A 22,782-nucleotide genomic window follows, 5' to 3' on the forward strand; every position below is an offset into this window, starting at 1 on the left:
AAAGAGAGGGTTTCATGCTCCGTTCAGCCCAACAACGTGTGCTTTGGCTGGATGACGGATGGAGACACGCTTTGGTATCCGGAGCTCATGAGCAAAGATCGACCCGTTCAGCAAATTGAAGGCTCCACCATCACACACCCCGCCAATGAGAGAAAAGTAGAGATGGATTCCACCGGAGGACCAGAGGCCTCTACGTGAAAATGATGAAAGCTAACGTTAAACTGTTATTAATCCATGGTCAGGACGGGGGTTTGGAATATCTTTGCCTCTTGGATTCCAATTGCTCTTTTCCGTGTTTTCATGTAGAGAGTTACTTCTTGTTGTGAGCTGTACCCAGCATGCAGTTCAGCAGGGTCATTTTTATTGATGTCCTTTGTAGTTGTAGTGTTACAAATTGTTTGTGTCACAGGCTGTTGTGTCGTGGTGTTTTTCCCTGTTAAAGAGTGTTTGTTGTGGGTTATTCGTTGTTGTTAAAAAGTTATGACCATGACAATCTCTACACACGTAAGCCAAGTGACGTGAACAATAAATTCTGCTGCTGGCTGAAGGGAAATGTCAGTTGTCATGGCGTAACACCGGTATGAGCGTGCGTGAGAAATTCAAACCGTACGGAAGTCAGACCGGTATAATTGTTTTTATGGTGTCTAATGGTTCCCTTTCTCTTTCTGCATTGCTATAATTTCCCGTGCAGTGGAGCGTGAGCAGTCGGCACAGTGTGATCCTCAACATTTATTTAATTTATTGTATTTTACAGGAAGCTTCTCTATCACGTCGAGTTTAAAAATGGATCTCCAGTAGTGCTGCAGCCATTCTTTTAATGGATTTTTCACTCTTAATGTGCAGTTATCAACCCCCAAATGAGCAGAATTGAGATCCAGACAAAACGTTGGATTTTCCTTTTTTTCTTTACTAAATGTTTCCATTGTAGATCGAACATTCCCAGAAAATAAACTGCCATCGTAATCAGTGTAAGGATTTGTGACGACAAGTGTCTGCAGTGTTTTTCTGCTTTGTTCCTTTGTATCCCCAAGAACCATTAAATGGGTGGAGGTGCTGTGAAGCACAAAGGCTGTAGATCTCGGTCTAGGAAATTACAAATGACACCTTTTTGTATTTGTTATCAGTTTTCTTTTCATAGCCGAACACTTTAGACCGAAGTCACTTCTGACTGAATTGCTACTTCCTGTTTTGTGTTTTTAACCTTTGAATTGACCTCCCTATTTGTCCATCATCAGACAATGCCAAATAATTCCTTCAGCCATATAGCTGTACCTTCGGAGGGGGGGGGGGCAAAGCTTCATGCGTTAAAGCTGCATTCTCTCTAATGACCAGCAGGGGGCGACTCCTCTGGTCCCATAGAAGTCTATGAGAAAATGACTACTTCTCTCTTGATTTGTTCCCTCTGTAAACATTAGTTCACTCGTATTGTTGAGGTCTTTGCACGTTTTAGCTCCCGTACTTAAAGTCACATCCTCTCTCCTATCACTTCCCACCCAGGCAGGCAGGTTGGTTTTATTGTTTTTAATAGAAAAATCAACTTGTAGAGAGAATCCAAGTGGATGTTTGCTTACTTTTAATTTCCACATTACTGTCCTTGCAGGTAAGAGCATCTAAAAACTATTTGTTGTGTTCAAGGCACTCTGACATTTGAGGAGATTATTTGTTTTTATAGTTTTGCTTTCAAATATTTGTAATGTACCATCTGCAGCGGCCAAGTGAGGTTGTGATATTTGCTTTTTTGACACAAATATGAAACTGAAACACCTTTTTATTCCCTTTACAATTCCTCCTGAGGTAGTAAGCATTTTCTTTGAACCATGTCATTTTTCAGTCCCTTATCAGGGATTATTCGACATGCTCTCCATGCAAAGCCCGCCGTTGAACTGGGCCCATACTAATGAAGGGAGCGTTTCATACCAGCACACCTTGTCTTTGCCTTGTGCTTTTATTAAAGCACGTCGCATTCCTGCCACTTCCCGTCTTGTAGCCGTCTTGTTTCCCGGTGGTGGTACTTCTTCTTCATCTGTTTTCCGAGCTTTAAGAGCCTTTGGCGTCTCCGGAGGAAGCTGTCTGAGAAATGTCCTCAAGTGATGCCTGCCGCCCGTATCGAAACCAATGGAATGTGATAGTGGCATTCTGGGTAATGTAGGCCTCACAAGTGTTGCTTACCTGTACACTATTTTCTATGTCTGTACTGTGCTGAACCACTCCCACACTACTGTAACATCGGCCAGGCTAGCTGTTTACAGTCTCAATGCTAAGCTAACTGCCATCTGTAATGTCCCCCGTCTTCACTGAAGTGACTGACACTGACTTCCATGTACAGGAGAGCAGAAAGGAACAGTGGGAGGACAGGATGCCGGAGGGCTGCGTTTGTGTTGTCGAGGGAAACCGTTTCCCGGGTTTGTCACGGATGATTCTCCCTCACAGCGACCCTGCTCTCCTCTCATAAAGTCACACAGGCCGTCACATTCTTTGACACACAGTATTAAAGCTGCAGTAGCGGCTGTGGTGGATTGTGGTTCCTTTAGAGGCAAATAGACCATGAAGCGGAGCGTTCTCTACTGCGGGCTCTGTGGGATTGACAGGTCTCTGCCAAAGAGATGGTCATTTACGTTCATCTGTTGAAAAACAGGCTTCAGAACATCGGCCCACAAACCATGGGGATGTCATGACAACCATATATGTGTTTAACAATGCATTCCTATACGTAATTGAACATTGATTACCATGGCGATGGTCGAATGCACGTTGTGGACCAAAGTCACAGAACAAATCCCTCTTCTGTTAAAACTAACAAGATTCTGATGATCTAAAAGCTGGGATATGGAAAAATATTGTTTAAAGCGTAAACGATGATGTTGCATACTTTTACCCAGCCAAGAAAAGGCTCAACGTATTACTTGTGACATGATCGCAGCAGCTTAAAGGAGATCAGATGAACGTCGCAGCGATTCCGTCCCCTCTGGTTGGGAATGTCATGACGTCTCCTCCGGCCTCCCTGTCGGGCCCCGGCGGTTTGCGCCCTGAGCCTCATTTCGACGGCAGCGTGGTGGTTCTCGCTGGCCACTCGTTGATTCAAACCAGCCGTGGCGGACGAGCCGAGGCGGCGCTCTCTGCTTCTATTTCTGTTCCTTCTCTCCAGTCTTTTCAATCTCACCCGCCCGTTCTCGACGCTCCAGATCCCCCCCCACCCTCCTCCTCGGCTCTCTATTCCCGCCGAGAGCTTCCCCGCCTCATTGGCACCAGGGCCAGTGGTTAAAAAACCGAGGCTTCCTCACACACATTCAGAAGCCACCTCTCGGACCGTCTCTCTGGGTCCAGGCAGGCCGACCGGTGGACACTCCACCAGCTGAGGAACGCGCTTCTGTTTGAAAGAAACTCTGAATCTGCAACCTCAACCCATTTTAATTAAGAAATGACACCAATAACTCCACTGATATCCATTTTAATTTAAACACTGAAGCCTCACCAGTCAGTCAGTGTTGATCCACACTTAATTCTGTGCGACACTCGCTTCTCCTCAAACACTCACAAGGAGCTCGGAGTTCCAACAATGAGGGGAAGGAAGCGGGTGAGGAAGCAAAGCTTCCTTCCTCTACGTACCTGAGGGACCAGAACCAGGAATCACAGGCTGTAACGGGAGAGTGGAGAGGGAGACTGACTGCATTCGGGACTTTCTCTTCTGAGGGTCGGCCGCTAAGCTGATCCTCTTTTTTTTAAAGTCTGACCTGCTGATTCAGATATTCATTCATTCCAATAACTGTAATTAAAAGCATAAGCAGACATTTTTCTAACTTTTATTTCATGGACATTCTGTCCGTAATGACCAAACATCAGCACAACGTCCGAACGGATTGAGATGACATTCGGTACAAACGTTCAGGACCCGCAGAGGATGAACCCGCAGAGGATGAACCCTAGCCTTCCCCTCCGGATTGCCAGATTGCGCAGATTGCTGTGACTTGCTACAGTTATTTGTCGCTCCCTTAGGGTGAATTATAATGACCCCTTAACTTCTCATCTATGCCATGCTAACGTTAGCATTTAGCTCATAGCATCAGACCTCTTCAATTGTTTCGACCCTGGACATCGATCAGCAATATTCGTTATCAAATCAATATTCATGAAATATTGTCTGTGCCGATATCCCGATTTCTTGTAACTGATTCAGATGTTTTGATTTTCTTTTCTAAGAACTTTTGATTGACAGGACACAAACCCCTTCTTTCACGGACAATACGCGATGACTCCAAAGAGGAAAACGAGTGTCCACTGGAGACAACCTGTCGTCCAGGCAACCGGTCCCACCTCTTGAAAAGCCTAGCGACACCCCCCCCCCCCCCCCTCGCCATCTAGCCAAGGTTGACCATTAGAAGAGTAATATAGTGTGTTTGGATTTGATATACGATCGATGGGCTGATGAATGGACGCTCGTAGCTCATCGATCGACGGCAGTTGAGAGGAAACGATCCATTCGTGGACACAAGGAGGCTGTCCACCGTCCACATCTTAAGGCCGGCCTGATGATGGCGCTCGAGGGGAAAAGGTCAGGGGTCAGCTAATCTATTCATGATCAGTCACTGGAGGAAAAGAGGGCGCATATAGCCAGAGGCACACGAGGTCTCCGCCGGGTCCGTACTTCTAGAATTACAGCTATCTGTACCACCAGAATAAATGTTTCTATGTGGAGTTTTATTTGTTTCTTTTAATCGTCAATCTCTTCTGCCAGAAAAAGACCCTTTGTGAACTCAGGCTCAAATATTATCAGAGTGAACTTCTCTGACCTTTAATTGACCCTCAGCTGTGTGTGTGTGTGTGTGTGTGTAAAGGGAAGGAGGAAGTGTGTGTGTGTAAAGGGAGGGAGGAAGTGTTTGTCTTCGGGGAGGGATCCCTCTGAGCATCAGAGACGTTCTGCTGTCTGTGGGCCGGAGATAAGAAGGAGGCTCGGAGGCAGCAGCTCTACTGAGATTGAGAAAGGTCCAGGCCAAGTTCTACCGCCTGCTTCTACGTTGGTTCTGTTATGGGCTTTGAGCCTGTGTTGTTTCTCCTGCAGGCTGGTAAAAGTCTGGTTCTTTACTCCGACATGAATCCCTTTCAGAGGCTCGTGAGTGAAACGCGAAACTTCACCAGCCGGTCCGTGACCGATCTGCCCGTTTGGATCGGCAAATCTTTTTTATACGGCTCATTGAAATGATCTCCTGCGTGGCCTCTGGGACTCGCTGACCTTTTCTACACAACAAGCGTCTGAACGTATAATGATCCCAGTCCTGCTCCCCAGAGGATGAACCTTTTACCCCACTGGTTTGATTCTGGTGCTGCTTTGTAGAGTCTTAAACGGCTCAAACATGACCTCTGAGCTTCACGTCACAGTTGAAATGTCTTTGAATTGTTGACATTGTCGTTCCGTTCTGTGAGATGTCAGCAGCTGCACCAGACTCTGCATATGCTGCAGGGACCGTTGCTATGACAATCAGGGGAGTTGTCATACTGCCGTGTGTGTGTGTGTGTGTGTGTGTGTGTGTTTGGTGGTTCTGTTTGTACAGCCCATTTCAACAGAAGGTTTAAAGTGCTTCACTTAAATCCATTGGAAGCATCAGGACATCATTTTAAATTTAAAAACCATTGAGAAGATTAACATAACAGAACATTAAACAAGCTAAAAATAGAATAAGAATAAGTTGCAGTTTAAGAATTCACACACACACGCCCAGGTGTGTCGGATGCTCAAACCTCACCTCTGGCGAGCGTATCGGGGATGAAGACGCTCAGGACGGCGAGGCGTTGTCTCTGGATCAGCAGCCGCTGCTCAGAGGTGAAAATGAAGGTGTGATTCTACTTTTAGCCTTTTCCTCGCTGCGTCTTTGTGAAGTGTCTTTGTTTCCTCGGAAGCTGCAACGTGACCGAGTGCTGCTTCGTAATGAAACAGTTCCACTAGTTAACCCCGTTAAGCACAATGGGATCAAACTGCGCCATCTAAAATAGACAAACAGTCAACTGTTTTCTTCACGAAAGATCCCGATTAGTTTGGTTGACTTTTTCTGATGCAAATGTTGGTCACCCATGATGCGTTTAATCATGCTTTTCTGTCCCGTCAACAACAATCTACCTACACTGAAAAGGAGGTTCCGTCTCATCCATAATGCCGCAGGGACAGTCCCCCAGGGACATTTCTGCTAAGTAGGTGCAGAGAAACGTCCTTCGGTGGCCAGGAGCTTTACCAGAGGAAATGTAGGTATTGATTCGTGGAAAAGAACAGAGGATCGATGAATTGCCATTTCCCATGAAACGTTTCCGTGTGATGTGATCAGTGTTGTCATTTTGGCATGTTGGTGTTTGGATTAATCCCTGATGATTGACAGTTTGACAGCTCCTTGGATCATCTGTCTGATCAAATCACATCGGACGGCATCGCTGATTTAATTTGTTTTAGAATAACCGATACGACATCATGCATCACTATCTATTACTGATAATGACGTCATTCATGCTTCTTTAGTGCCTGGTCTCTGATCACGTGACATCGTAAACATCATTGTTCACTCAGGCTCACTTTGACTACATTAAGATGCATTCAGGCTTTGCTCAGTGAAAATTAGAACATAAAGGATGATGTGTTTGTGTGTCTTCTGTAAAATGTAGTTTTGGTGGGAAACTTTAACAATCATAGATATATGAAGGCGTCCTCCTGCTGTCTGCCGACGGCAGCGTTTATTCCTCCCCAAACGCTGTGAGACGTCGACCCAGCCGCCCTCAGGGTGCCAGCGTGCGCGGCGGCGGCCCCGAGGATCACATGGCCTCCACACGGAGGTTCTCTGTGGCTGACGGAGCAGCAGAGCACCTCCACTGCTTTGAAATCCGTTTCCTGGTCAGAGCGGAGGCTCGTTGGCAGGATGCTTCAGTCTTATATTTGTACGGACGGAGGTCGAGGCGCGCTCGCCCTGCGAGCCCACACAACCAGCTGTCGGCAGCAGATAAGCCTCCGCTCACTCTGAGGGGCTGGTGGCGCTTTGACTCCCAGAATGCATCTGTTGCCGACACTGTTGCAACAAACGGAAAGGATAATGGTTTAATCCCCCCCCAGCCCCCAATACATAGCTGTAACTTCGGCCGCTCATTCAACACGACATGGTCCACTGGGCAGAAAACCCGCCGATGACATTTAATGGCCGATTCTTCGGGTCGCTGAGAGTCGCTCCTCTCAAGAAATGTTGTTATTGATGGAAAACATGAACTGCTTGAATCTGGTGAAGAGAGGGAGCACAACCCCACAAGTCATCAAAATATAAACCATATATAGTACACGCAGTAATAAGATATACATGACGGAGTGGTGGCATTAGATTGTGCTGCCTGCACCGGAAGAAGTCTAGAACCTCCAATGAGCCAAATCTTTACCCTGCTCGTCATTCTCTGAAACATGATGAATGATTGTCTTCCTGTTGGAGCTGCGTCTCCTAATGAGTCACTTGTTCCATACGGAGACTCTTTAACGACGAGTCTAATCTCTGTTCCGTCTCTCATCCCCACGCCCAAATCTGACTCTAATTGATGGCCCGTCCTCCTCCATCATGTCTGTCTCCGTCTACAGGTGAACAAGCAGCAGCTGCAGGCGGTGAAGGAGCGTTTCCTGGCCTTTCTCAGCGGGGAGACGCAGATTGTGGCGGATGAAGCTTTCTGCAACGCCGCAAGGAGCTACTACGAGGTGAGGCCTGTTCTTCTGTAGCTGTACGAGCTACACTCGACACTACACTGTACGAGAGCGGAAACGAGCTTCGGCTCACTGAGAGCTGCACGCCGACCAATCAAGAGAAAGGAAAAGTTGGATTTCTTTACGGGAGCTGGAAAACAACAAACAAGAAAGTGCAATTTCATCAAATAAGCCGAATTACAACTTGCTATACAGAAGAGCCATTAGAAGTACAATTGAAGTGCTAAAATTGGTTTTTAGTCACGTTATAGTCTAAAGAGGTGTGTGTGTGTGTTTAGATTGTCTCCCCCTCATCCCTGAGACGGGGATCTAACCTCTGTGCGCTGAGTGGATCTCACTGCAGAGCGACCTTTTTAATGAGGTGGTTTGAGGAATGAAAGAGTGACGTGGGGGACATCGACCCGTCCAACCCAGCAGACAACGGGGTTCAATTAACCTCCAGGAACATGATCAGAAAACGGAATAAAATTAGCATCGGTTTTAAATATGTGTATCTAGCAGGAACCAGCACAGGCTGAGCGACAAACATGATGATCATGTGATAATCTGACATGTTCCCCTGGCGTGTGATTAGATTGATAGATTAAAGGTTAGAAATGATGGATCAAATGTGCCAGAGAGACTTTTAGTGTAAGATGTGCATCACACTGAATGAGGAGCTGTGAATCACTTCGGTTCATCCTCTCTTTGGATCGGATGCCTTTTCTTTGTCAGGAGTGAAAACCTAAAGACTCACAGACTGCGAGAGGAGAGGCTTAATGGAACGCGAACGCTGTCAATCAGTCTGTGGTTGATTCGGCCTTCTGAATCCTTCCTGGTTGCTGCCTCGTCAATGTGTCGATTGGCTGCTTTCCACTGCTCTATTTTATCTCAGTATCTGTGTTTAAGATGCATTTTGAGGGAGAAATATTTTAATTAATTAATGGACGATTAGAGTAATCATTACCTGCAGCCCCGCTTTGCTGCTCTGACCCCACATCTGGGTCTCACACCCTTTGTAACGCACAACATGAGGCACATTGCAGCAGAATGCGGGAGGGCGGAGTGCTTTCCCCGCCGACTAATCCCCTGATTCTTGACCCTGCTGTAAGTAGGTGTGGTCATGCTTATGTCACCTAACATTTTGAAGCCTCGACTCGGTCCTGTTTGCTCTACTGAGGGAATCAATCGAGGAAGAAGTAGACATTTTCTCATAGACTTCTATGGGAACAGAGGAGCTGCCCCCTGGTGGTCACTACAGAGAATGCAGCTTTAACACGTGAAGCTTTGACTCTTCAGAACCAGAGTTTGCAGCCTGGTTTTAATTGAGTGTAAAACAGTCCATAATAACCAGGCATGCTTTGGGGATCCATATCTGGCAGAACTTACACAAGATGTCGTCAGCAAGAACTCAAAATGGCCGACTGAGGGCTTTAAAAACAACACTCTACAAACCAGCGGCTGACTCTACGCTGGCTACATTCTTGTGTAGCGTCTCTGATTCTTTGACTTCAGGATCAGTCATGGTAGACATTGACAGAACATCGCACAAACTGCCGTGTTGATGTGTGCATCTTCCACGGCGGGGGCTGCAGGCCGTGGTTGTTTCTGTGAGTGGGAGGCCGGCACCGGTTTGTTTGCTGTAATACAAGTTTCACCGGTTGGCTTGTTAACGCGGGATGAAAGTGGATTGAGACCCGGCCGAGGAGAAGCGTGTGAATGTTTGAAGTGTGCATGCAGGCGGTGTGTTCTTCTTCCACGGGTTTATCTCAGCTAGTTAGATGCTATTCTGTTCTTGTGAGGATGCACAGTTTAGCAGAAGACTCTTTGAAATGGAAATTTTGTCATCATGTCATGTGATGGGGGATAAGGTGTGAAGACAATAGTAAGTTCTCAGCTATGAACTAGTGTTCAAATGTAAATAAATACATGTTTTTGAAAATCATTCCGTCCGTTTTCTTCCAATAACTTTTGAGCTTCCGAGTGAGACAATTAAATCAAACAAGTTATGGTACAATGGGTCATAAAACTTAAAGAGCACCTTATTTAAAGCGTTTGCATAAACAAAAATGGGCTCAAAAGACACTATTTATTAGAGAAATAATTCGATTTGTTTGTTCTGTTAAACTGCATATTTATTCAATCTTTTTCGAACCCTCAGTCTTTGTAGCTGTTGAACTTTCCGTTATTATCGAGAGGCAGGTTTGTTATCTCGGCCTGCCGGCATAAATGGAGCCGATGGACGTCAACAATAAGCTGAGTGTGTGCTTCCTTCAGGACGGTGGTTGAGGAACATCAACATGACACCTGGTGACCTCACAGCATGAGCTGCATGACAGACGTTGAGTAAGCGTTTCAAGGAGCCGTGGCCAAGATCGCACCTGGAGCCCACCTGCCTGGACACACACACACCTTCCTCTTCTCTGTCTGTCTTTCTGTCTGTTGCTTTGTATTTATAGCACATCGCTGGATGTTGCACTTCTTTTCCTCATAGAACCTCCCAAGTTCCAGGTCTAGTTTCTTTGCCTTTTGACCTTCTGCTTTCACTCCGGATTTACATCAGAGGCCTCAAACTGCACGTACGTGAGCAGCTCATGCGTTCTGACCTTCTCTGAGTTATTTCCGTATTTGAAGCTGGACTAGATGTTTTTTTACCTGGAGACTGTTGGACCTTAAAGCTTCTTCAGTGTCAGTTTAAGGGGTTCAATCTTTTTTTTAGCCCTTACGAACACTAATTGAGGAGTTGATTACTCAAAAAATATATATGATTTTGTTTGCTATTTTGTAAAAGTTCTGCAAAAAGAACAGGTCGGTAAAAAGTCAACAACTTGCATCAAGTCAAAAGTGGGGAAGAAAGAACATAAAGTACATAACTGTGAAATGGCTGTGAAGCTAAATCGGAGGCGCAGTGGGAACAGAAGGAGCAGCTTGTGTGCTGCCGGGGGGGGGGGGGGGGGGGCGGAGGGCGAAGGGCACCCTGGTGGTAGGGTGGAGTACAGGGGACGGAGATCGGCATGAGCACCCACTTCTTTGTCTGTTGCTCGTTTCCTTGACCTCTGACATCTGTCTAATTATGTCGTTAACGTCAAGGAACATTTTGGGTCATTTCTAGAACAAAATGTTTTAGGGTCGTTAGGCACAGTTTTAATCGTTCTGTCTGTTTCTGGGGGATCGTGTCTCGTCTGTCAGTTTGTCAGATGGTTGTGAATACACATGTGGACAAACTTGGTCCCCTTCAGACAAAGAAAACCCCACAATAGTCACTGAAATAACTGAAGTAACTGAAATAACTTGAAACTGACAAGTAAGAGAATAAAAATGTATGGAAAATTGTCATTTTTCATTCTCTATTGATTCTGTTGGACTGTAATTCAGAAGCATGTCTTGTTTTCCATACATTTTTGCTTCTTACTTTTCACCATTTCAGTGACCATTGTGGGTTTTTCTTTGTTTTTTCATGTTCTATTCCCTTTCTGCTTGTAGATCCCCTCGGCTCCTTTAAGCTCTCTTCCACCGGACCAGTGGAACCTCCAACCCCCTCCCCCCGCCCTCCTGGGCTCTTCTCCTGTGTGAATCCACTATTAATCCTCTTTTCTTTCACAAAGATCCCAAATAGACCCCACCAGTGAAGACGTGTCCTCTGGTGTCTCCTCGGTCTCACTTTATACCTTTAAACGTTTCTTTTAGTAGTCGAGACTTTCTGTCTCTCATCTCCAGGCCCGCCGCTCCGCTGGTGTGTAAATAATTAAGCGAAAACATTTAAAGCTCCAATTAGTTGTATCAGCAGGGGGGGGCTCCCCTCCTGTTGATCGATTCATTAGTAATAATGGCTGACATTTGTGTCCAGAGAGCGAGGGGGGGGGGATAAAACAGCCTTTTATAATCTGATTATATTTCTGTCCTCAATCGTTTTGTTCTACTAATATGTGAACGTATTTTGTGTAGTAACTGTAGCAGCTGTATTTAAAACCCCACTAGTGTCTGCAAATACAACTTCTGTGTGCTACTTAAGGTGTGACTATTCATTAGAAGTCCGATACGTAGATGTACGTCTCAACTTGGATTACGCGTGTTGTAGTTTGTTAACCAGTGAACAGTTAATTACCATATTTGGAATGTGGAACGACTGTAGAGACCTGTCAATCAGTGTGTAGCCCCGCCCTAAAGCATCCCCTTCTTTATGGTCTGTTTGACACCATAGCCGTCTAATGAGACCAGAGGAGTCGCCTCCTGGTAAGCTCCACAGTAAGCTCCGCCTTAAAGCATCCCCTGCTTTATGGTCTTCATGGTTTGACTCTAAATGGATCATATCTTACTAAGTTCTGCTCCATCCTTTTCAGTGTAAACAGAAGCTACTAAATATGAGTCCACCGTGTTGCACCGCCATATTTCTACGGGAGCCCAGAATGGACAAACCGAACACGGGCTAGAACTAAGATGGCCTCTGTAGCCCTCAAGGATGTTGGTATTTGACATATAAAATGATCAATTCTGTAGAAGAGAATCCGGTCAATTTTCAAAATAAAACTTGTCAAATGACAAGAAAAAAGTATTCTCCTGTTGTGCGTTGATGGCCCACTGCCCGGTACTGTTTCGCGCCTCGGTGTTTGGGGACTTTGACTTTATTTGATTTGGCAAAAAACGTTTTTATTTTTAAGCCCTCGGTTTTAAAGCCTTTGACCAATGTACGGAGTCACACACATTCTCGTAGCCGGCAGCGTGTAGTCCGTGTGGGTTCTCAACCCACCTCGTCTCCCCCTCCCTCCCCAGGGCTTCCTGAAGAGCGAGCGCGTCTCCCGGATGGTCCACGGCGGCGGCTGCTCGGCCAGTGACTTCCGCGAGATCTTCAAGAAGAACATCGAGCGGCGCGTCCGCAGCCTCCCGGAGATCGACGGCCTGAGCAAAGAGACGGTCCTCAGCTCCTGGATCGCCAAGTACGACGCCATCTACCGGGGGGAGGAGGATGCGCGGCGCCCGTCCCAGCGGGCCCACCTGAGCGCCGCGTCGGAGCTCATCCTCAGCAAGGAGCAGCTGTACGAGATGTTCCAGCAGATCCTCGGCATCCGCAAGTTCGAGCACCAGCTGCTGTACAACGCCTGCCAGGTGAGCCTTCAAAGTTCAGCTCAAGTTCCTGTTTTACAGAATCTGGTTAAAGCAAAAGATTTCCAATGAGACGAATAGAATAAAAAAATGTTAATTTAAGTTTTCTGATGTGATGCGTTGAAGGACCGTCGGCCACAATCTGGCAGCTTCTCGCTGTGATGACGCCGTTTCTTCTGCTTTATCCAGCTTTTCCTTTCCACCACTCAAACGGTTTATATATTCATTATCACCTCAACCTCCTCGGCCGGCCAGCGTGCCGTGACAATAATAGTTACTAATAACTTACTCCTTTCTGCTGATGTTATGAGACATAACACCACGTTTGGATGCTTAAGAGCGTCTATTCCCGCTGTGACGGTGCCGGTACCTCAAACACTGAGCAACAGCTGTCATGTGACCCGTCATGTGACCCATCAAGCGTACCTGAAGAGTGCTCTCCGTTATCTCGCCGTGGTTAATTATGCACGCAGTCTCTTGGAGATGCGCTCGTGGTCACGGAGCGTCTCGAGGTCGGTTAGTCCTCGGCAACCCTCAAAGTTTCCTGTTTGAAGACAGAGGAGCGGCTCAGAGGACAAACATCAGTCAGTGGCATTAGCAGATCATTAGAAGTTACGCGCAGAAATCTGTCGTTTGAATCAAAGCAAAGGTGCGTTTCATCCTCTTTGGGCAGCTGCGTTTGTCTCCCAGGAGCAAATGGCTTCTTATTTGGCCACAGGAAGTGCTGTGTCCGCCCGGGCGGCGTGTCACCGGCCGTGAAGATGGTTTGGTGGCAGGTGAAACTTTATTTGAATGTCAGTCAGTATTTCGGTTTGTGCTTTCGGGGCTAATGTAGAAAAATGGCGGTTAATAATAAAAATAAATTCTTATTTTCGGGTGTTTTTTAGGGTGAAGTAAAACATAATTGATATGGCTACAAACTGGCCCTCTAGTCAGCTGGTTCGTTTGCTCTGGACAGCAGACCTTCTGCAGTAAAACCCTGTAACTCCCACGATGCCACGCTGTCATGACCTCATCACGAACAACAAAGACGATGCTGGAGCATAAACACGCGTTGATCTCCAGCAGCACTGAAAACCACCAGGATCAACAATAAAACACGAGTTGATACCAGACGGCTTCCTGTTTCTTCCTCACAGAGTTAATCAGGACTCAGTGATCAGCTGATCGCATCTGTGACGACCATAGAAATGACTAAACACCCCCCCACCCCTCTCGGGTAGCACTTTCTGTAGAAACAATACCTGTCAAATCCTCTTTGAGCTCAGCAATTACCGCCGGAGGATGACAGGAAGTGGGGACATAAGTTGAACCGACAAATTATTTATTCAACTGCTTTGTTTTTAAAAATATCTCCAGTGTAATTTGTGTCTTTTAGACGCTAAATTTCTCGGAATAAAATCTGAGCGTCGACTGGAAAAGCCGTCGAGGTCATTGAGTCGTAATGGTGGCGTGTTTTATTAAAGGTTGATGGATCGCTTCGGTTCAGACTGAATTACGTAAAAGCGCTTCTCATTTCGACGTTGCCATCGGCCCTGCTGTGCTTCTGTAGAGCTGATTGGCGAATGTTCGCACACTAAACATCATATGAGATGTTGGCGTTGCCTTCGTTGACAGGTCTCTACCAGAGACAGACAAAAAAGATGGCGACGGCTAACTCAAGGCGTGAAAGCATAAACACCATAAATCAAGGATGTGGGGCGGGGCTTCACGGTGAATGACAGGTCTCTACCATCGTGTTCTCTGTGCTTTTGTCCTACAATTTTAAACATTTTCCAAAGTTGGTTTTCCTGTAGGTTAATTGTAACATTTTGGTCAACGTCACAGTGACTGCGATTACTATTGGATTATTAGTGCAGTGAAGATACTTTCAAGATAAAAACCTGGTTTAGTTCCATATTACTGACTTTTAATTGCACTTATTGTAAGTCAGCTAAATTACATGAAATAAAATGTATTGTAATGCTTTTAATACTATTTGTGATATAAACCCGGTTGGGTAGAAGTGCAGCAGCTCTTGCTCACTTTTATATCAGAAGTTCTGAACTCGCTGCTCAGCATTTTTCTCTCTTGTTCAGTTGCAGCTCAGCGTGACTAAAGGGAGTTTTGCTTCTCTGAGTGAGACGGTTGATTCTGTGGGACGCGTTTGGTTGAAATTAACGGCTTATCTCTGAAGGTTCCACTCTGTGGCTTCGGGACGGTTTCCATCAGAGAAGGTTTTTTTTATCTCAGATTTTTCGGTCATCTCAGATTCTTGAAACGAGGCCTTTCTTTTCTGTCCAGTCAGCTAAACCGAGTTCAGTTTTGTCGCTCTGTCTTTATTCCTCTATGAGTGTCAGCGACTGTATCTAAGAAATAGAGGACGTGTCGTGATGTCACCATCTCGGCCTTTTTTTCATGCAATGAATGATTGACTAGAATTTAAATGCGAAAGAGTAAGTAGAGAAGCCGTAGTCGTCTTTTAGTAGAGACCTGTCAATCATTGTAAAGTCCGGCCCTATGTCTCTGTGGTGAAGGGTTTAACATGTTTTTTATTTTGATAATGAGCATATGCCCAATTTGACCGAAAGCCTGAGAAAAAATTCAATATCTCTGCTCTCTGATTGGTCAATAGAGATTGGTCGAGATCTGCTATTTATAGACCCTCGCTCCTGATTGGTTAATTACTGAAGTCTGTTACCACCTAAGCTGCTAAATGGTTCATAAATACCCAGCTGAGCCTGCTTGACCTGCTGGATGGCTTATATGGATTGTGCAGCGCTCTGATTGGCCGCCTGATGTGACTCTGACTGTTTTTTCTTTCTCAGCTGGACAACGTGGATGAGCAGGCGGCTCAGATCCGCAGAGAGCTGGACGGAAGGTTACAGCTGGCCGAGAAGATATCCAGGGTGAGGCGTTCATCATGTCACGATCATATCAGATGTCGAGCGCATCATCATGTTATTTAAGCCGCTAGCGCCGTTATTTAGCCAACAGCTAACGCTAACTAGCTCTCCTCCTGCTGCTTGAAACCCCGATGTGTTGCTCTCAATGTGAGTTCGTCAGGAGAGAAGTTCCTGCTCAGTACGGAGCGCGTTGAAGGGCTTGGACTGTAATGGAGGCATTGCTGGGTGCTTGTATTTTCATAAAACGACTACAGTTCTGCTGCTCCCAAGTGGACAAAACATCCAACTTTATTAGGGATGTCGGAAGACAAGTGTACAGAGTCCCTGAGAGGGAAATGACAGAAACAAAAGGCACAGTCAGAGACGTCCCCCGGTGGGTCCAAGACACAGATGTTTTCCTCTGTCCCACTCAGGACGGGAGACACCCGAAGTTCGTCTCGGCTGACATGGAGCCCCTCTACGTGGAGGAGCTGCGCTCCGCGGTCAACCTGCTCATGGCCAACCTGGAGAGCCTGCCGGTGTCCAAAGGAGGTCCGGACTTCAAGCAGAAGCTCAAACGCTCCACCATGAACAACTCCTTCCTGGACATGGGAGACGAGGGAGACGTCCTGTCCAAGTCCGACGTCGTGCTGTCCTTCACTCTGGAGGTCTGTGTGGGCGTGTCCCTTCTGTTGGTAGTTTGGTGGATGATTACATGAGGGAGTTATTTAATGAGAACCTGAGAGTTGATCGCAAACATTCAATGGTATTTCCATAATGTACAGCCTTTGATCTGATTTGGGTTGGACTATTTATAGTCCACAAAACGCTAACGGCCACCAGTGTCTTGTCTTTGGTTTTGGTCTCCGCCGGTGTCTCTAGATTGTGATCGTGGAGGTCCAGGGTCTGAAGTCCGTGGCTCCGAACCGGGTGGTGTACTGCACCATGGAGGTGGAGGGAGGAGAGAAGCTGCAGACGGACCAAGCCGAAGCCTCCAGACCACAGTGAGTTCTGCTTCCTCCCGCTGCATTCAGGCCGGAGCAGAAAGGTCAAGCAGCAGCGCTGAAACGGTGAAACACTCCTCTGCGCATTGTTGCCTTGGAAACTGGGGAGAGTGAATATGGAGTTCAGCTGCGTGAAGAGGTCACTTGTCATACGTGCACACGCATAGAGGCGTGTCATCATGGGAGGGGGTCCTTGCTGACAATGAAGGGGCTGCTTGGCGGAACTCTGGTACAAGTGAACGTCACCACGGGCCAAATGATGACCTCGTTTGTTCTCCACAGCTGTTTGCATCTCTCACACATCTGCACATGTACGGACGTCCTTAGAAGTCTTGCTGCCTTTCTCGCTCTACTCAACGTGGTCTGGTTTGAATAAACTTTATTCGGGCTGTCAGAAGACAAATGTACAGAATCCCTGTGAGGAAAGTGACAGAATAAACAAAATCTGTCTACTATCAATTTATTTAGTTTTTTTAATCTGAATTGTTTTCACGAAAGGCGGAAATCTGAACATTTCAATATGGTGATAATCTTTTCATAATATTTTGACCACTATAGTTGGAAGTGGTCCACTACCCCGTGTCCTAACAATAGCCAACAGCATTTAAATACACTTCTCAATCAAACATTACATTTTTGTATTGGGAGAAAAATGACATTGTCTGGAAGAAAACAAATTTGCTTTGCTTAAAGAAGTGGGTTAGAATTCTCCAGAATCAAATAACTATTAAATTATATTAAGGAGGGTTTGTTTCCCTCCTTGGCCTGACGCTGTTCCAGAGGGGGATTGAACCATGTGAAGTGGATCCCTTGTGTCTTTCAGGTGGGGGACCCAGGGGGACTTCACCACTACCCACCCGCTGCCCTCCGTCAAGGTGAAGCTGTTCACCGAGAGCACCGGGGTGCTGGCGCTGGAGGACAAGGAGCTGGGCCGGGTGAGTCCATGTGTAGACACACACACACAGGCTGTAGACACAACTACACACACCGCTAGACAACATGTGTTTTATTCATGGCCTGAGAGTCACATCTTTTTCTACATCCATCTATTGTTATATAATAATGTCACACTTTAATACGGATCCTCAGGTGGTCCTGAATCCAACTACCAATGGACCGAAGCAGGCCGACTTCCACCGGATGGTTGTCCCCAAGAGCAGCCAGGACACCGAACTGAAGATCAAGCTGGCCGTCCGCATGGACAAGCCCCCCAACATGAAGCACAGCGGGTGAGTCCGGTCCCCTACAGGGTCTGGGGTGTAGAAGTCTCTGCGAAAGGCAAAAAAGCGTGTGGGTGACGCTTGGGAAAAGTGTCAAGAGGGACAAGCACATGTGATTGGGGGAGAATCTGGTCCTTTTTCAAAATAGAACACAAAAAAATATATATACATATATTTTTGTGCGGCGCGTTACCAAAAGGCCCACAGCCGGTGATTGGGGACCCCTGCTCTACAGGGTCCGGTCTGCCTGGAGCTGGCAGGAACCAGGCAGTGTCCTCCAGGTCTTGTGTTTAAAGCTGCATTCTCTCCAGCAGGGGGCGACTCCTTTAGTCCCGTAGACCAGTGGTCCCCAACCACTGGGGGGGTAGTAGTCGTTGCGGGCGGAAGGACCGACGGGGTGGGGGGTAGTAGTCGCGCGCTCTGTGTTCGCTGGCCGTGCACGGTAAAAGGACAAGAAAAACGCCAGGTGACGCGTGGGGACTATGTCAGAGGGACGAGCGCACATAATTAGGAGAAAATCCGGTCAATTGTCAAAATAAAACATTTTTCAGAAAAAAATATATATAAGCTTTCTGTGGTGCGGCCCCGTACCAAACGGCCCACGGACCGGTACCGGTCCGCGGCCCGGTAGTTGGGGACCACTGCTGTAGACGTCTTATTAGAAAATGACTACTTCTTTCTTAATTTATTCTCTCAGTAAACATTGTAAACGTGAGTTTATGGTCTCAATCTCTAGGTTAAAGTTCTTCAATACAGCAGGTGTTCATTTAGTAGATTATGGTCCATGTAGTCAAACAGACCATAAAACAGGGGATGCATTAGGGTGGGGTTACAAATGATTGACATGTCTCTACCAGAGACGTATACGGCGTCTCTACGTCCTCCTCAGTCCAAATATATTAACTACATGGTGACACCAAATACTCAGAACTTCATAACTTGAGTCCACAAACCAATGTGAGGCATCACCACGACTTGCGTGTACCTCTATGTACACATGTACACACTATGGCAGCAACACTTTGTGATCAGCCAGTGATGCTGTGACTGGTTGTTCCTGGTCACATGACATACCAGCTGGATCGTCACTGGAAATGCTTTCTACTCATTTAATTAAATGTAAAGCTTGATATCATTCTCTTTCAATCATTTTCTTAATTTGTCTTTATGAGAGAGAAACCTGCAGAGATGCGACAGCGCCCCCTGCTGGTTAATACAGGAAGTACTCTCAAGATCACATGATCATCCTCAAATTAATGAGTTAATTCGTTTCTTTAATGTGTGCATTTAGGCTCTAAGGTATAACTGAAGAGAATAGAACAATGTTTGCAAAGAAGTGATCCACCCAGTGAAAGGTTGGAGTTTTTTACAGTCGCCATGGAGACTAAATATAAGCGTAGTCATTAAACCATCCAATGGGCTCTCTGGTTCTGAAATGTTGAACTATCTTACATTTTCCATAGAGTTGTTTCTTTGTAACACATGTGTCTCACAGCAACACGTGTGCTGTATCATCACAGTGATGATGACACTCTGCAGTGTTTGCACACGGCTGCTTCATCATAGAAGCTGAATCTGTTTAAATGTAAAGTGTACTAAATTCCTTACCAAGAGACTTAAAGGATCTTAAATGATTGTGTATATATAAACTACAACCACAAAATAGCAACGTGTGCAGGACTGAAGACACGCCCAGGGATCACTTCATGAAATCATCATTTGAATAAATAATAGAGATATTCTATATATTCTTGCACCGGGAACCGCAGGGTTGGCGGTTCAAACCCCGGCTGCAAAGTGTCCCTGGGCAAGACACCCAACTGCTCCCTGGGCGCCTTTACTGGCAGCACACTATGGGTTAATTTTTTTTTTTAAGTAAACACTGTTAAAAATGCAATGTAGGTCGCTTTTTTATAAAAGCGACAGCTAAATGTAATTTATTATTATTTTTTTTCTCTTTTATTACCATTTATACGCCTAATCCGTCATTGGCCCGTATATCTATATATCTTTAAGGATAGATAGTTATAACCGTGTTCTTTGTGCAGTTCATACTTTCTGCCACAAGACAGCAGCAAAACTTAATATTTAATATAGTGTGTGTGTGTGTGTGTGTGTGTGTGTGTGTGTGTGTGTGTGTGTGTGTGTGTGTGTGTGTGTGTGTGTGTGTGTGTGTTCCAGCAGTCTGTCTGTAAAGCAGAAGACGGTTACGAAAAGGTGTGTCGGGAATTCTTTCAATAAAAGAATAGAATGAAACAACACTTTGAAATGAAATGAAAGCAGCGGTTTCATAACCAGATAATAATCAGGTTGTCACGGAATAAAACCACATCACATAATAGTTCCTGTTGCTATTTGATTGAAGGTAGAATTAATTATTCACTTATTTAACTGAAGTCACATTAAAATTAAAGAAGGATTGCACATTTAATTCTCAACTGGTTTCCTTTCCTCGCCTCCTCTACCCGTATCTCGGGTGTTGGGGACTAGGGTGCAACAAGAGGAGGAAAGGAATGGAGGATGTACAACCTGATGAATGAGCAGGAGCTCACACTGAAAATGTTCTTCCCAAAATGTGCACTTATAGTGGAACTGATTAATCAATAAATAAAACAGTCAGAGAGACTCTGTCAAATCTGCAACATAACATGATGGATACAACCTGTACATTTAGATGAGACGTTCTATTCAGGAAAAAAATGGAATAAAGTGGTTACGCCAGATAAGTAAGATAAAAAACAATTATTATTTCTATGTTCTTACCTGTTTCAAATAAAACATTGTAGGAAAAGTGCAAAATACATTTTTGTGGAATTTTTCTCAACCATTATTTCTGAAAGCCAAAGTGAAGAAAGTAATTAAGGAAAGGAGTCGAGGACGCTCAAGCGGATGAGTGAGAAGGTGCAGTTGCAGGAGGCGTCCACTCTGGGTCAGCGTTCCTCCGCCGCTCTGCAGGAAGCTTCCTCCATCAGCTCCACCTGCTGCTCTCACAGGACGCGAAGCAGAGGAGGAAAGAAATGTTTCAGGCTCTAAAATCCTTCAAAAGGCCGACGGCGGCGGCGAGGTGGTGGAAAAAAGAAGTGAACAAACCGGGAAACATTTTGGGTCACGAGAAGATGTTTTTTTAGAGACTCGCTTAATCATGTCGTTTGGAGGTGATTCTTCAGTCAGTTTCCTTTCAGCTGATCAGAAAGTCGTTACCATGGTTTCATGTTTTATGGAAACAACCAGTGTGTGCATTAATATGTAGATGAGGTTTAAGTTTTACGGTTTTCTTTGTTTAAAAATGTTGTTATTTAAAGAGAGAGATGGAAAGCAAACGATTGCATTGAATATTATCACACACTCAAAACAAGAATAATAGAATTTCTGGGTGAAATGTGGTTAAAAGGCTAAATATTTGGATCTTTTTAGTGGCATTTTCCTAAAGGTGAAACAAACTTCTCAAATTTACATCAGTGTCGTGTGCAGAAACTGATTTTCACTTTTATTTAAAGAACTGAATTCATATCAAGTACAATAAAAAGGCCTAAAATGTGTAAAAATTGTGTTGTCAGAGGAGGTTCTGCTCTCTGATGCTCTAAAATATAAAATTTCAAAATTGTTGAAAACAACAATTAAAGGTGGTTTTCTCGTTTTATTTTTCTTATAACATACTTTTTTCTAAGAATTATTCTTCAAGTGAACCTGTAGGTTTTCTTGTAATGATAAACAGCTGAGGGCTGTTGGTGGATATTTACACCGTGGCGGTCGACAAGGTCCGGGCGTGCGATGCTGTGCGTCGACCCGCTCAGCGCCCTCGCTCACCCGCTGAAGAAACGGGGCTCGCCCATCGGTGGATCTTTCACGCTGGTCATCGTTCTGTTTCCCCCGACGAGCTGCTGTTCACGCTCTGGTCTCATAGAAGTCTGACAAAATGACTACTTTTCTCTTGATTTGTTCCCTCAGGACACATGACTTTAGTCTCTGGTTTCAAGTCTTCCTTCAATACAGCATGATGTTCATTTAGTAAATGATGGTTCATTTAGAGACAAACGGACCACAAAGCAGGGGACGCTTTAGTTGCCACACCCACTTAGACAGGAAGGGATCATTTCAAACCAGCTCATCTCTGTATCAGAGGCTCTTGCTCATCATATTGATCGACGGATGTCTCCATGTCGTTGATCAGCTGTTGTAACAACAGGAACAAAACAGGATGTGATTTTGGGATATTATAAGCTGCACACATTGTTAAATAAATGCTTGGGAATGCATGGAGAGAATAGTGCCTCATTCTCTTTGGATTGCTGTTGAACTACAATGACCACGTGAAGAAATCCACTCAATGATTATTAAGCTGTTGATCTTTTACCCGATTCACCATTTCATTGTTTGTATCGTCTTTGTTATACAAAAAGTGAACTCTTTAAATGTCTCCTGTTGTCCAAGCAACCAACCAACACCAGAACACGCTCAGCGGTTCAGATACAGAGAAACAAATGTTTGGTTGATTCATAACGTAAATCCTTATTAATGCAGCTCTAATGTTTGTGTGTTCCAGGTATCTGTACGCATCAGGACAGAGAGTCTGGAAGCGCTGGAAGAAAAGATACTTTGTTCTCGTCCAGGTAAACGCAGATGAGACACATTGATCTGTGATTGGTTGAGTCTCCAGACCAAAGGTCGCAACCACAGAAGTCTGTCTGTGTTTGAGAGATTGAACGTTCTCCTTCCTTTTTATACATGTTTGTTTCAAAGTGTCAAAAGAGAGGCTGATGGGAAATGAAAAATGATTTGTCTGTTACATAAAATCATCTGATCATAAAAATGTGTGCATTGAATATATTAAGAGAGGTTTGAATTCTTTCATGCAACCACAGAGCAGTCAAGTCACTTTGATTCACAACCTGTGTGTGTGTGTG

At 45.3% G+C, this 22,782-nt stretch overlaps 1 protein-coding gene across 1 annotated transcript in view; it reads left to right on the forward strand.

Annotated features, from left to right (window-relative positions):
- The window catches only part of cadps2 (Ca++-dependent secretion activator 2), a gene marked incomplete in the record, with an annotated part of 66,545 nt that overhangs the window by 6,936 nt on the left and 36,827 nt on the right, over window positions 1-22,782 (forward strand). Inside the window, 8 exon segments of the mRNA XM_078081966.1 lie at window positions 7,592-7,705; window positions 12,461-12,793; window positions 15,598-15,678; window positions 16,089-16,322; window positions 16,537-16,658; window positions 17,482-17,593; window positions 17,748-17,887; window positions 22,422-22,488. Of these exon segments, the coding sequence (XP_077938092.1) occupies window positions 7,592-7,705; window positions 12,461-12,793; window positions 15,598-15,678; window positions 16,089-16,322; window positions 16,537-16,658; window positions 17,482-17,593; window positions 17,748-17,887; window positions 22,422-22,488 (1,203 nt within the window).

This window comes from Gasterosteus aculeatus, chromosome X (genome assembly GCF_964276395.1).
Source record: "Gasterosteus aculeatus chromosome X, fGasAcu3.hap1.1, whole genome shotgun sequence".
Taxonomy (NCBI): Eukaryota; Metazoa; Chordata; class Actinopteri; order Perciformes; family Gasterosteidae; genus Gasterosteus; species Gasterosteus aculeatus.